This window comes from Triticum urartu, chromosome 4, assembly GCF_003073215.2.
Source record: "Triticum urartu cultivar G1812 chromosome 4, Tu2.1, whole genome shotgun sequence".
Taxonomy (NCBI): Eukaryota; Viridiplantae; Streptophyta; class Magnoliopsida; order Poales; family Poaceae; genus Triticum; species Triticum urartu.
The window spans coordinates 9,646,516-9,660,018 of NC_053025.1; the positions used below are offsets into that span (position 1 = coordinate 9,646,516).

At 47.7% G+C, this 13,503-nt stretch overlaps 2 protein-coding genes across 2 annotated transcripts; both read left to right on the top strand.

Annotated features, from left to right (window-relative positions):
- Window positions 1–259: 259 nt before the first annotated feature.
- Window positions 260–2,771, top strand: LOC125550231 (glucan endo-1,3-beta-glucosidase 7-like). The gene is made up of 3 exons (XM_048713177.1): window positions 260–595; window positions 735–2,036; window positions 2,274–2,771. Exons 1-3 carry the CDS (start codon window positions 526–528, stop codon window positions 2,306–2,308), a joined length of 1,407 nt encoding a protein of 468 aa, XP_048569134.1. The 5' UTR covers window positions 260–525; the 3' UTR covers window positions 2,309–2,771.
- Window positions 2,772–3,852: 1,081 nt separating this feature from the next.
- Window positions 3,853–6,455, top strand: LOC125550232 (protein WHAT'S THIS FACTOR 1 homolog, chloroplastic-like). Its single transcript, XM_048713178.1, has 2 exons — window positions 3,853–4,182; window positions 4,758–6,455. Exon 2 carries the CDS (start codon window positions 4,852–4,854, stop codon window positions 5,998–6,000), a length of 1,149 nt encoding a protein of 382 aa, XP_048569135.1. The 5' UTR covers window positions 3,853–4,182; window positions 4,758–4,851; the 3' UTR covers window positions 6,001–6,455.
- Window positions 6,456–13,503: the final 7,048 nt, after the last annotated feature.

Here is a 13,503-nt window from a genome sequence, read left to right on the forward strand (position 1 = left end):
CAGCACACGAATTATTGCACGGCGCGGTGCACAAGCCATTGTCGCTTCGATATGATCGGGCGGCATTAACCCGAGAACCCACCAAACGCACCATGCCCTACGTTGTCCAACAGGCAAGCACGGACGGACCAGACAGCACTGTCGCCGTCCCAGCTCTCAACACCACCACGCATGCAACAGTAGCCAGCTCTCATAACGGGGCGATCTCCCCCCACCCCACCCCACCCACCGTCGACCGCGACCCGTGTCGTCGCCCGTGGCCCGCTCCGCCGCTCCGCACGCACGTGGCCACCGCAGAGCTCGGCACGCGCTCCAAATCCCAAGCCCCCTTCCACACCCAATACCTTGCCTGGAATCCGCGGCCACGCAACGCCGGGCGCCACCCGCCACCGCTACCGTCACCTCGAAGGGCGCCAACAGTACGCATACGATTCTTGCTCGACTTGGCCGGCCTCCTCCCCGTCTCCCCGCGTCTTAAGTCTTAACAGAGCCGACCCAGAGGTAAATCCGAGCAAGAATCCATCCATGGAGGCCGAGTCGAGAAAGCTGCTGCTCCTCGCGCCCGTCCTGCTCTGCTGCCTCGTGGCCATATCGGGTAAGTGCCCCCGCTTTCCGAGCAATCCCCGTCGCGAGTCCCCAGGGAGGATCCAGTGACGCACCCAGCTTTTCCTCTCCTAAAGCGCAGCAATTTTACCGACTTTGATTCGTGTCTGGATTTGGGTTTGCTCGTGCAGACGCGCAGTCGCAGCACATCGGCGTCAACTACGGCGAGGTGGCGGACAACCTGCCGCCGCCGGACGCCACGGCGCGGCTGCTCAAGTCCACCGCCATCACCAAGCTCCGCCTCTACGGCGTCGACGCGGGCCTCATCCGCGCGCTGGCCGGCACCGGCGTCTCCCTGGTGCTCGGGGTGGCCAACGGCGACATCCCCGCCATCGCCGCCGACCCCAACGCCGCCGCCGGCTGGCTCGCCGCCAACGTGCTGCCCTTCGTCCCGGCCACGGCCGTCTCCGTCGTCGCCGTCGGCAACGAGGTGCTCGAGTCCGGGGACGCCGCGCTCGCCGCCGCGCTGCTCCCGGCCATGCAGAACCTCCGCGCCGCCGCCGTCGCGGCCGGCGACGGGGCAGCTGCCATCAAGTTCTCCACGGTCAACACCATGGCCGTGCTCGCGCAGTCCGACCCGCCCTCCACCGGCGCGTTCCGCCCGGACGCCGCCGCCCAGCTGCAGGGGATCCTGGGCTTCCTCAGCCGCACCGGCGCGCCCTTCATGGTCAACCCCTACCCCTACTTCGCGTACCAGTCCGACCCGCGCCCCGACACGCTCGCATTCTGCCTCTTCCGCCCCAACGCCGGCCGCCTCGACGCCGGGTCCAAGATCACCTACACCAACATGTTCGACGCGCAGGTCGACGCCGTCAAGTCCGCGCTCGGCCGCGCCGGCTACGGCGCCGTCGACATCGTGGTCGCCGAGACCGGGTGGCCGACGAAAGGCGATCCCACGGAGCAAGGCGCCACCGTGGACAACGCCAGGGCCTACGTCTCCAACCTCGTCGCCCACCTCAGGTCCGGCGCCGGCACGCCGCTCATGCCGGGGAGGCCCGTCGACACCTACCTCTTCGCGCTCTACGACGAGGACCTCAAGCCCGGCCCCGCCTCCGAGCGGGCCTTCGGGCTCTACCACACCGATCTCACCATGGCCTACGACGCCGGCCTCACCTCCTCCTCGTCCGGTGGAGGTGGCGGCAGCACGGCCACCACGCCGACGCCAACGACTCCGACCCCGAGCAAGGGGTCAGGGGGATGGTGCGTGGCGAGCGCGGGCGCGACGGACGCGCAGCTGCAGACGGACCTGGACTACGCGTGCTCGCAGGTGGGCGTGGACTGCGGCGCCATCCAGCCCGGGGGCGCCTGCTTCCAGCCCAACACGGTGCGCGCCCACGCCGCCTACGCCATGAACCAGCTCTACCAGGCCGCCGGCAGCCACCCGTGGAACTGCGACTTCCGGCAGTCCGCCACCCTCACATCCACCAACCCCAGTAAGCACTCCCCCCCTGCACATTCGCCATTGATTTCTTCATTCCACTGATGAAGCCAAACCAAACCAAACCAAACCAAAGGACGTCTGCTTTCCTTGCGTTGTTCCATTTCATTCACTTCACTCATTGTCCATTGCATTGCATGTGCCGGCTGACAGACAATTGCATATCATTGTACTTGGTTCGGTAACTGTGCTGTGTTTTTAACATCTCCGTCCCGTGGTTTGGTTTCTGCAGGCTACGGCTCGTGTGTGTTCACCGGAGGCCAATGAAATGATGCAACCAACCGGAGCATGCTATGCACCACACCACGGCCGGTGCGGCGAGCGCCATGATTGGATTTGGATCGAATCATCATCATCAAATAAAGCCACGAATAGTGGTGGTGGTTGAGTTGTGCGTGGGGATGGAATGCATTGCTGCATACGCATCCCCCCTGTTTCATTTATCCTAGCAGCAGAGCAGAGCGGATGCGTCCCATTCTTTTTACTCGTAGCATAGCAGCAGAGTGGATCATCACGTCCAATCTTTTTATACTAGCCGAGTTGCCTTGCCGTGTACAGCACAGTACATGGGTGGTGTATGTATGTGTAATTAGCGTTGTGTGCTTCGTGTGTGTGTGTGTGTGTGTGTGTGTTTGTTCGCACTCTACGTCCGTAACTTGGACCAGTAGAGTACGGTTGTAGTACTATTATTTGTTCATCATTCATGTATAACCATTGAGCGGTTGGATCTTGGCGTCTGGATCTTCAAATGGGGACGGCGTGCAGTGTCATGTTCTGACGGCGTGGAGGCAATTAGTTCGTGGGATTATTACGGCTGGCAGGTCTCTGAGTTTGACCATGTGCTACTCTTGTCGGGATCCCGTCTGCCTTGCGCCACCACGTGATTGTCTGTCATTGTCCTGACAGGACGAGAGCATCCTGTTTATTTTTCTGAACAAGCAAAGGCGCCATTCATTCGAATTTAAAACATTTTACATGAGTGATGGTACATCCCTGCCTAATTATATCTGATCAAGCTTGGAACAAAGGACAGTGCCTATCAGAGTGAACAACGTTTTTCTCTCTCGAATACGCACGAGTTTCGTGCGTATCATTCTATAAAGAAGAAGGGGAAAGACTTCCCAACAGTTTACAACATTATTAACAAGGCCACCACCGATCGGATCTGTCTATACACGAAGCAACCACTCACGCTCGGCCCACCTTGCTAGCCCTGCAAACACTCCATCTAGATCCCCTCTCAAGGGCCCTGCTTGCCTCCATACCCTCCCCTCACTATCCAATCGTCGTAGCACCTGGAGAACGGAGAGTACCGCACCGTCAAAGACGATAGCATTCGCGCGCGCGCCCCTAAATGGGCTGGCCCAGCAATCGGAGGAGCACTGTCTCAATAGCACAATTTTTTTATTACTTTTACTTATAATTTTAAAATAGAAGAATATTTTATACAACTTTTAAAAAGTTTGCTGCACATTAGAAAAACGTTAATGCAATGTAAAAAATTGTGCATGCTACTTTTAATAAATGCTGATACCATTCAAAAAAATATTCTTGACCCTGAAAAAACATTCACGCATTTCCTGAAAAATCATGGAATTTTAAAAATATTTATAAATCGTAAATTCTACTTACATTATTCAAAAAACAATTCCGCCCACTAACTAACCTTGCGGCAGAGGCGAAACAAAAGAGCTCTCGGTACGGGCGAGATATAGCCCTGCCGTGTTAGCTGTACTGTAGCACAGTACTGGTGGAGTTTGTGGCGGCCTACCCAGACTGGGCTGGATGGCTGATCCAGCCCACCACCGGTGCTGTGGCCTTGCTCGGCTGTTCCATCGAGGTCGAGCCCTCGAATCGAATGAACCAAACGCCGCCGCCGCCACAACTGACCTGACCTGGCCGCCCCGGCGACCCGCCTCCCGCCTCCACGTCTGCCCCGCCCCACGCCTCCCCTTGCCCCCCAGTACCCATCACCATCCTGACTCTCCCACGGCCGCGGCCTGCGGCGCCGCCTGACTCCGAGCACGAGCAGTCTTCTGCCCAATCCACTCCCGCCGGCGAGCTCCGCTCGGTGACGTCCTGAGGACCTGAACGCGACCGATGAGCGCCGTCGGGCATCGAGATCGACTCAGCTGCTCGAGGTAACCAGTGTGATTGTAGAAGCTAGTACTGTCTCGGTTCAGTCTTTTCAGAGCTGCTAGTTGGTAAACAGTAGTACGGACGAGCAACTCGTGAACCATCGATTGCCTGCTTGGTGACATTTACTGAGTGAGCTATGTTCCTGAAAGTGAGTGAAGATGCTATGATATAAGTAGCTGATGCTTTTATGGCAATGCAAAAGCCTAGAGTGGTTTAATTAATGTTGTGGATTTTGTACTCATCTATTTCATCTCGCCGACTAGTTGTGTTATAATACTTGCAAATTTTTCAGGGCATAATATTTTGCAAAATTCAAACATATTTAGTGAACTCTAATGTTGTGAGACTTGATTAAGCTATTTATATTGCTCTTCTGGCCAATTCCGTATTATGCGTGTGATGTCGATAATTTTTTTAGAGGTGGCGAACCCTGTAAAATGTCCTTCCTTCTGCCACTGCTGCTATGAGTTGCTCTTCTGAAATACAGGCTTTTGGTATTATGAATTTATTCCTTAGCTGCAAAGCTTATTGTTGTTTAAAATGGCTTGAACATTCTGTCCCCCCTTTTTCTTTGCAGAATTTGAGGTACACTTTCTGCCTCTTTATTCTGCGCTCCTGAATGCTCGGGACCTGCGGTGCCTACACAGACTTGCATTTAAGACGTAACTTTGATGAGAAGATTGGCAGAACGATTATCTTACATTCCCAGATCGCTTTCCTTGATACAATTCAAGGAAATGTCCTCATTCGCTGCTGGTCATGGACGCCGTCCCAAGAAGAAGCTTTATCACCGTGAGCCTGGTCTCGACAAGGCCATGGACCTCCAAAAGAAGCCCGCCCTCCTCCTCCGTCTCCGTGAGCTCATCCTGGCCCAAAAGACAGGTTCACTACTTGTACGTGACCTTGAAAAGGAGGTTGGCTTTGTCCAAAAATGGAACTTTGTTGCACTGATTGAGCGCCACCCCAATATCTTCCGTGTCTCTGGTGGAAGTACATCGCGTGAACCCATTGCTGTCACGCTTACTGAGAAGGCCAGAAATATTTCTGGCGAGGAGATCCAAGCACAGGAGCTAATGGAACCTATCTTGGTAAGAAATCTGAGGAAGCTGTTAATGATGTCCATGGACTGCCAGATCCCTTTAGAGAAGATTGAGCTCATCCAACCTGAATTGGGTCTACCAAAGAATTTCAAGGACAAGTTGATTCCTAGTTACCCTGATTTTTTTTCAATACGTGACGTGAGAGGGTTGGACCATCTGTGTTTGGAGAGTTGGGATTCTTCACTAGCAGTCACAGCACGAGAAGAAAAATTGAACTTCGATGGTTTCCAAATGGAGTACAGAGGGGTTCCTAAAGATGGAAATTTACTGGGTCCTTTTGCTTTCAAGTTAAAGTATCCAGCAGGATTTAGGCCCAACCGGAAGTACCTTGAGGAGGTAGTCAGGTGGCAGAAGATGGCGTTTCCTTCACCTTATTTGAACGCTAGGCGAGTGGAGCCTGCAACTCCACAGGCTCGGAAGCGATCTGTTGCTGTTCTACATGAGGTCTTAAGCTTGACAATGCAGAAACGACTGACATCTGACAAGCTAGAAGTCTTCCATAACGAGTACAGGCTGCCATGCAAGCTACTCCTTTGTTTGATAAAAAATCATGGGATTTTCTACATCACTAACAAGGGAGCAAGAAGTACCGTCTTTCTCAAGGAGGCCTACGATGATACTAATCTCATTGAGAAGTGTCCTCTACTGAAATTCCATGATCAGTTTTCCTCTTTAATTGGACGGCCATGCTCCGACTTGAATACTCCACTGGCATTATAGCTCGAGTATTGATTTACATGAGAAGCAAAACCATGGTGTGTCTGGCTGGTGCACCATCTTAGTTGATTTCTTGATGCTCACATGAGCCCATTTGCACACAACAAACTATGTAAGTCCTCTGTACAATGGATGTTTCTTGCACCTTGGCTGTTAAAGATAGAACTGTAAACACCAACGTCACATCATCAAATATGAAGCCCTTCCAGGAATCAAGTTGCGGCTCAGCTGATGAGAGGTCACAGGTTCAGTTGAAATGTAGGGGTTAGGTTGAGGGATTTGAGAGGATTAACTCCAGTAGCTTCTAATTCCAAAAAAAAAAGTTACAGTATCAGTTCTGCTTTGTATTAACATATGTAATGTTGAGTTTGCTTTTCCTACTTGGATGGCTTTCTACGTTTGGCTCATAAACAATAATCCGGCACTCATTTATCTGAAACTCTATTATTCACCCAGTCTCATGTGATTCTGCTTGCAGAAGGATATTTGTTACTGTTCTGCTACTTAATTTTAGAGAGTTCTGCAGCATAAACTGTGTCACACTCACATATTCATACCACTAGATGCTCTTGGTTGGTTGGATGTTTTTAATTCATTAGCAGGCTAGCAGCATTATCATTCCTTGCATGAACTGACCATCGGTAATGGTTAGCGCATGAACAAGCTGGCATCTCAATCAGTTCTTATTTTGTTGTTTTAGCATCCATTAACAGACAGAAAACACCTGTAAAATGCTCCAGATGCTGTCAATAATTGAATTTTCCCTCGATCTAGCACATTGATTGGTCTGGTAATTTCTGAATTTGTTGGCAATGATTATCTACATTCATTGTATGCAATTCTATCTTGATGCTTGTGTCGCTGGTGACTTGAGTTATCTGCATTGGACTTGGACGGTATCATTCCCTTATCAGTCTAGTTATTTACTACCTGTGTAAACAAATATAAGATGTTTTAGAGACTTCTAAGAATGAGAAATGACTTCACATGCAATTGCACATCTTACTAGTTATAATTGTTCGGTTGTGAATTGGGACAACTATATTGTAGGCATCTGGATTCATAGACTTGCTGCTGGTAGATACTGTCCTTCATTTTGATGTCTTCCTATACTATTAGTTTTATTAGTATCAACTTTATTAACATTATGTGTTCCGTATGATTGAGACGTGACCCTGATTAGTTTTTTTCCTTAACATCTTATGTATGACTTTCTACGTTTGGCTCATAAACAATGGTCAGGCAGTCATTTATCTGAAACTCTATTATTCACCCAGTCTCATGTGAATCTGCTTGAAGAAGGATATTTATTACTGTTCTGAAACTCTATTATTCACTAGATTATCTTGGTTGGTTGGATGTTTTAAATCCATTACCAGCATTACCCCTCCTTGCATGAACTGACCATCGGTAATGGTTAGTGCATTAACATGCTGGCATCTCAATCAGTTCTTATTTTGTTGTTTTCGCATCCATTAGCAGGCAGTAGGCACCTGTAAAATGCTCCAGATGTTGTCAATAATTGAATTTGACTTCGATCTAGCACATTGATTGGTGTTCTAATTTCTGAATTTGTTGGCAATGATTATCTGTGTTCATTGTATGCGATTGTGTCCTGATGCTTGTGTCGCTGGTGACTAAAGTTATCTCCATTGGACTTGGACGGTATCATTCCCTTATCGGTCCAGTTATTTATGTATTTTAGGTGGCTTGTTTACTGTGTATCTAGGTGGCTTGCTTACTGTGTATTTAGGTGGTCTGTTTACTGAATAAGTAGCGGGACATCCCTAGAGGTTGTTTGAGATGTCTAAGAATGAGAAATGACTTCACATGTAATTGCACATCTTACAGGCACATGGATTCATAGACTTGCTGCTGATAGATATTGTCCTTTGTTTCGAGGTCTTCCTATATTATTAGGATTATTAGTATCAACTTAATTAACATAATGTGTTCTGTATGATTGAGACGTGACCCTGATTGTTTTTTTCTCTTCACGTCTTTTGCATCTCAGATGTCAGATTGCTTGTTTACATGGATTAAAACGCTGTGAAGAATATAAATCTGTGCTTTGTTATGGACCTGATGTTTCTGTGAAGCAACTAGTAAAGAGTATCCCTTGTAGTGCATGCAAAATTTGATTATTTGTGCTCAATCAGTGAGCATGTCGAAAATTTGCTGAACGCCTGAACCATGTCTTTGCACTGTTATATGAAGTTTATTATTTTTGGATAATGGATTTTCTCCATGGTTAGTTGGATAGCCCTTGTAATTTTTTATCTCAGAGATGTGACATACTGCATTGTTTAACTCACATGCTGATTATGTTTTCAAACAAACAACTGTGTGTCGTCTTAGATAACTGTAACATGTATACACAATTTCCGTGACCACATTCATCATGTGCCCTTTGGGATACTTACTAGAAGAAGGAAGATCAGGCCTATTTCCTTGCTTCAGAAGAAAATAGAAGTCCTGCTAAGGTTTATACTGATAGCTCATGATTACACCACCAGAGTCTGTGCATTTTGACAGTCACAACACTTTTTTTGCTGCAGATTGCCCCGTTTCTGTTAAGCGAGACCAACGCACGGGGTTATAAACTTATAATCCTCACTGGCAATTGTTCAGCGGATGGAACTCATAGGGGGCAACTATAAGCGAAGATGGCCTAGCAGTTACTGTACGATCTTTATCCAGCAGGAACAGTTATGCAGCAAGCTGGCATGAAACCTTTCTTCTCTTGTTAATATGTCAGCACAAATATTGCAGTCCAGCGATAACCTGTCAGTCTGTGTGTGTTGTCAGATTATTATGTAGCGAGTCTCTGGTACTGATATTGTTTCTGTGTGATGTAGCTTTGTGTCAAAATCAGTAGGCTGTGCGCCAGTCAAAGCACAGGAACAATGCAATGGAGTGCTTTGATGGATTGAGCGATGGCTGAACAATGGCATCCTCCAAAAGGCTGTAGGCTAGGTGCTTGTTTAGCCCTACCAGCGAGATCAGGGAATCACCGCTTACCGTTGATCTCGGACCGGATTCTGAGAACGCAGAGCTTTGCCGGTTTGTTATGCCAATCAATATAACCCACAGCAGGCTATTCATGGGCAGGTTTGGATCCCTTTCAGGCTAATCTTGAGTACCTGGTGATATATTCCTGCATTGAAGTGGTTGTCAACATAGAATGGTGCCTTGGTGGGGGGTGCATATATACTTATAACTCCAACACCAAGCACAGCTCTCAGTGGGATCGAATCAGACGGAACATGTGCCAAGTAAAGAAGGACCGACAAAATTGTGCACAGGTGAGACGGGGAAGGCCAACTGGCCGCTGCTCAATTATATGACCCCTGAAAGTGAAGAGCAAGAACAGGAGCGGCGATTGGGGCCAGATTCTGCAGACACTGAGGGGAGCACCCACCTATGATGGTGGTCAGATGCACTGAAAGCTAGATTTGGATGGGTGCTAGTGGCTTACCCAGAAAAAAGTCAAGCAAATACTACAACGGATGGAGACCGGAGCCCCCCCCCCGCCCCCCCCCCCCCCCGCCCTTTCCTGATACTGATTGTTTTTCTTCTCCTGGTAAGCATTTCCAAACCATGTTATTTCCCGCAACTTGCACTCTGAACCTCTCTTAATGCCTTTTTTTTTCAGGTCTATTATTGGCCACCAACAGCACTTACTTTACTTGCCCTTCAGCCACTTTCAGCCTCTATTGACCCATCTGGATTTCTTTCCAGTTGATGTGCCTTTCTTGTACACCAGTCTTTGCTTGCCTGTCCGTGTCCCTGCCCCTGAGTAGGGTTGCCTGCTCCACAAACAACTTGGTTGTGTGGCTATGGGCTAGGGCCTGCCCTTTTTAAGTTGGCAACTTCCACAAAATCCACGAGTTACCACTGCTTCAGGAGCTGGCTTTGGTCGAAAGCTTGCATGGTTTTGCTGTCTCTTTCTCCGGACCCTGCCTTGACTTTAGGAAGCTACCACCATCTTTACTTGTCTTTCACTTTGATTCTTATAGTTACCACTAGACTTCGGCCTAAGATCTTATTTTATTTGCTGAATTAGGTAGAGTTCCAGCTCTCAGCTCTTACGCTGGGTGCGTCTTCCCTTTTCTACTCCTGGGTACAGTGGGTTTTTGAGCGAACTTTAATGAACTTGGCTTTGAGAAGCTTCTCTGAATCGCTCTGTTCGACGACGTCTCTTTGCTGGTCGAACGTCACAATTAGCGTGGCCAGTCAATACCACCCCATGTTTCCATCATCATCTGCCTGGTGTCTATCCATTGGGAGTCCGACAAAGAAGCACCCGATTTACGTTGTGAAACAATCTCTTTCGATTGCTTGAATGAACGCTCGGCCATCTCCATCGCCCTGGACAAACATTTGGACCGTCTATCTATCAGCATCATGCTGGAGCCCCGTTTCTTCCCACTCGGTGCATAGCCAATCCACTGACTCTAGCAGCAGGCCATTTTATACTTGTCTCGTCTGAAGAAAGTAATGTGTGTGCGCGTTGATGTATACATGGAGGCGTACCCAAGCCATGTGTGATTTGGTTCAGATTTCGCAATCTGAGCATGTATTTGTGGGTGCATCCAATCCAATCCAATCTCTTTGTTTGCATGTCTCGTCTCCCTGATCTTTCTTTATCAGTATCACGTCACCAGGTAGTAAAAACGTATCGAGGGGAGATTATTCTAGCCCAATACCCAAGAAACGATTTCATTCCATGTCGACGAGACTCAGTATGAGCATCTGGAGAGGGAAATGAATCATTCCGCGTTTAGCTCATCGCCAAACCACACGCCGGCCAGGTCGACAATCAATTTGGGCCGGCATTTGATTTGAGATAGCTTCTGGCCATGTTACGCGTACGTTGTTACATCGCGTACTATGTACGTTGTAAAGAAGCAGTCTGACATCTTATGCATTTCAGATGTCAGATTGCTTGTTCACATGGATAAAACGCTGCGAAGAACATAAATCTGTGCTTTATTATGGACCTGATGTTTCTGTGAAGCAACTAGTAAGAGTATCCCTTGTGGTGCATGCAAAATTTGATTATTTGTGCTCAATTGGTGAGAATGTTGAAACATGTGCTGAAGGCCTGAACCATGTTTTTGCACTGTTATTTTAAGTTTACTTGTTTTGGATAATGGATTTTCTCCATGGTTATTGGATAGCCCTCTTAATTTTTTATCTCAGAAATGTGAAATACTGCAGTTTTTAACTCACATGCTGATTATGCTTTCAAATAACTACTTGTCGTCTTAGATAGCTGTAACATGTATACGCAACTTTTGTTTCCACATTCAATTACTCATTTTGCATTACCACATTCATCATGTGTCCTTTGGGAGACTTATGAGAAGGAAGATCAGACTATTTCCTTGCTTCTGAAGAAAATACAAATCCTGCCAAGGTTTATACTGTTATAGCTCATAATTACACAACCAGAGTCTGTGCATTTTGACAGTCATAACACTTTTTTGCTGCAGATTACCCCATTTTTGTTAAGAGAGACCAACACTCATGGGATTATAACCCTCACTCAACGCATCTTTGTAATGTTCACTGGAAATTGTTCAGCGGTTGGAACTCACAGATGGCCAACTATAACCGAAGATGACCTACAAGTTACTGTATGATCTTTATCCAGCAGGAACAGTTATGCTGCAAGCTGTCATGAAAACCTTTCTTCTCTTGTTAATATCTCAGTACAAATATAGCAATCCAGCAATCAGGGTCAGTCTTTGTAGCATGGGTTTGATGTTGCTAGATTATTCTGCAGCAGAGTCTCTGGTACTGGTACTGTTTCTGTGTAATTCAGCTTTGTGTCAAAATCAATACGCTGTGCACCAGTCAAAGTACAGAGACTATACAATGGAGTGCTTTGATGGATCGAGCGATGGCTGAACAATGGCATCCTCCAAAAGGCTGTAGGTCAGTTGCTTGTTTAGCCCTATCAGGGAAACCGGGGAAACACTGCTTACTGTTGATCTCGGACCAGATTCGGAGCACACAAAGCTTTACCGGTTTGCTATGCCAATCGATACCCACGACGGGCTATTCATGGGCCGGTTTGAATCCCTTTTAGACTGTCTTGAGTATGTTCTGACATTCCTGCATTGAAGTGGTTGTCAAGTTCAGCATGGAATGAAATTCTTGGCGGGAGATGCATATATACTTAACTCCAACGCCAAACATGGCTCTCAATGGGATCGAATCAGATGAGCATCTGCTAAGTAAAGAAGGACCGACAAAATTGTGCATTGGTGAGGAAATCAATATGCTGTGCACCAGTCAAAGTACAGAGACAATACAATGGAGTGCTTTGATGGGTTGTGCAAGGGCTGAACAATGTCATCCTCTGAAAGTCTGTAGGTTAGGTACTTGTTTAGCCCTGAAAAATGACCGACAAAATTGGGGAAACACTGCTTACCGTTGATCTCGAATCGGATGCTAAGCACGCAAAGCTTTACCAGTTTGTTACGCCAATCAATATATACCCGCAACAGGCTATTCATGGGCAGGTTTGGATCCCTTTCAGGCTAATCTTGAGTACCTTGTGATATATTCCTGCATTGAAGTGGTTGTCAACATAGAATGATGCCTTGGTGGGGGATGCATATATACTTAACTCCAACGCCAAACACAGCTCTCAGTGGGATCAAATCAGATGAGCATGTACTAAGTAAATAAGGACCGACAAAATTATGCATGGTGTGGACACATGGAGGCCCAATTATAACCCCTGAAAGTGATGAGCATACACAGGAGCAGTGATTGGGACCAGATTCTGCAGACACTAAGGGGAGCACCCACATAGGTGGTGGTCATGAGCCTGGTCAGATGCACTGAAAGCTAGATTTGGTTGGCAACTTTTCTGATCATGTTTGTTCTTCTTCTGCTGGTAAGCATTATTTCTCTTTCCCTCTGCACTCGGAGCCTCTCTTAATACTTTTTGGCTCTATTATTGGCCACCAAGAGCACAATTATGTCCATCTGATCTGATCCTGCACATGCTTTCTTTGCCCTTGAGTCACCTTCAGCCTCTGTTGACCCATCTGGGTTTCCAATCGATGCGCCTTTCTTCTACACCAGTCTTTGCTTGCCCGTCCCTGTCCCTCAGTAGCATTAGCATTGTGCGCTCCATAAACAACTTTTGTGTGTGGCTAGGGCCTGCCCTTTTTAAGTTGGCAACTTGCACAAAATCCATGGCTTGTCACTGTTTCAGGAACTGGCTTTGCTTGCTGCATGGTTTTGCTGTCCTTTTCTTTCTCCGGACCCTGCCTTGACTTTAGGAAGCTACCATTATCTTTACTGCTTGTCTTTCACTTTGATTCTCATACTAGTTACCGCTAGATTTCGACCTAAATCTTATTTTATTTGCCGAATTAGGCAGGGTTCCAGCTTCTTGCAGCCTACTGGTTCAGTAACATCATTGGCCTCTTCATTTGTGATGAATGTCTCCATTGGCTCTCAGCTTTCACGGTGGGCACGTCT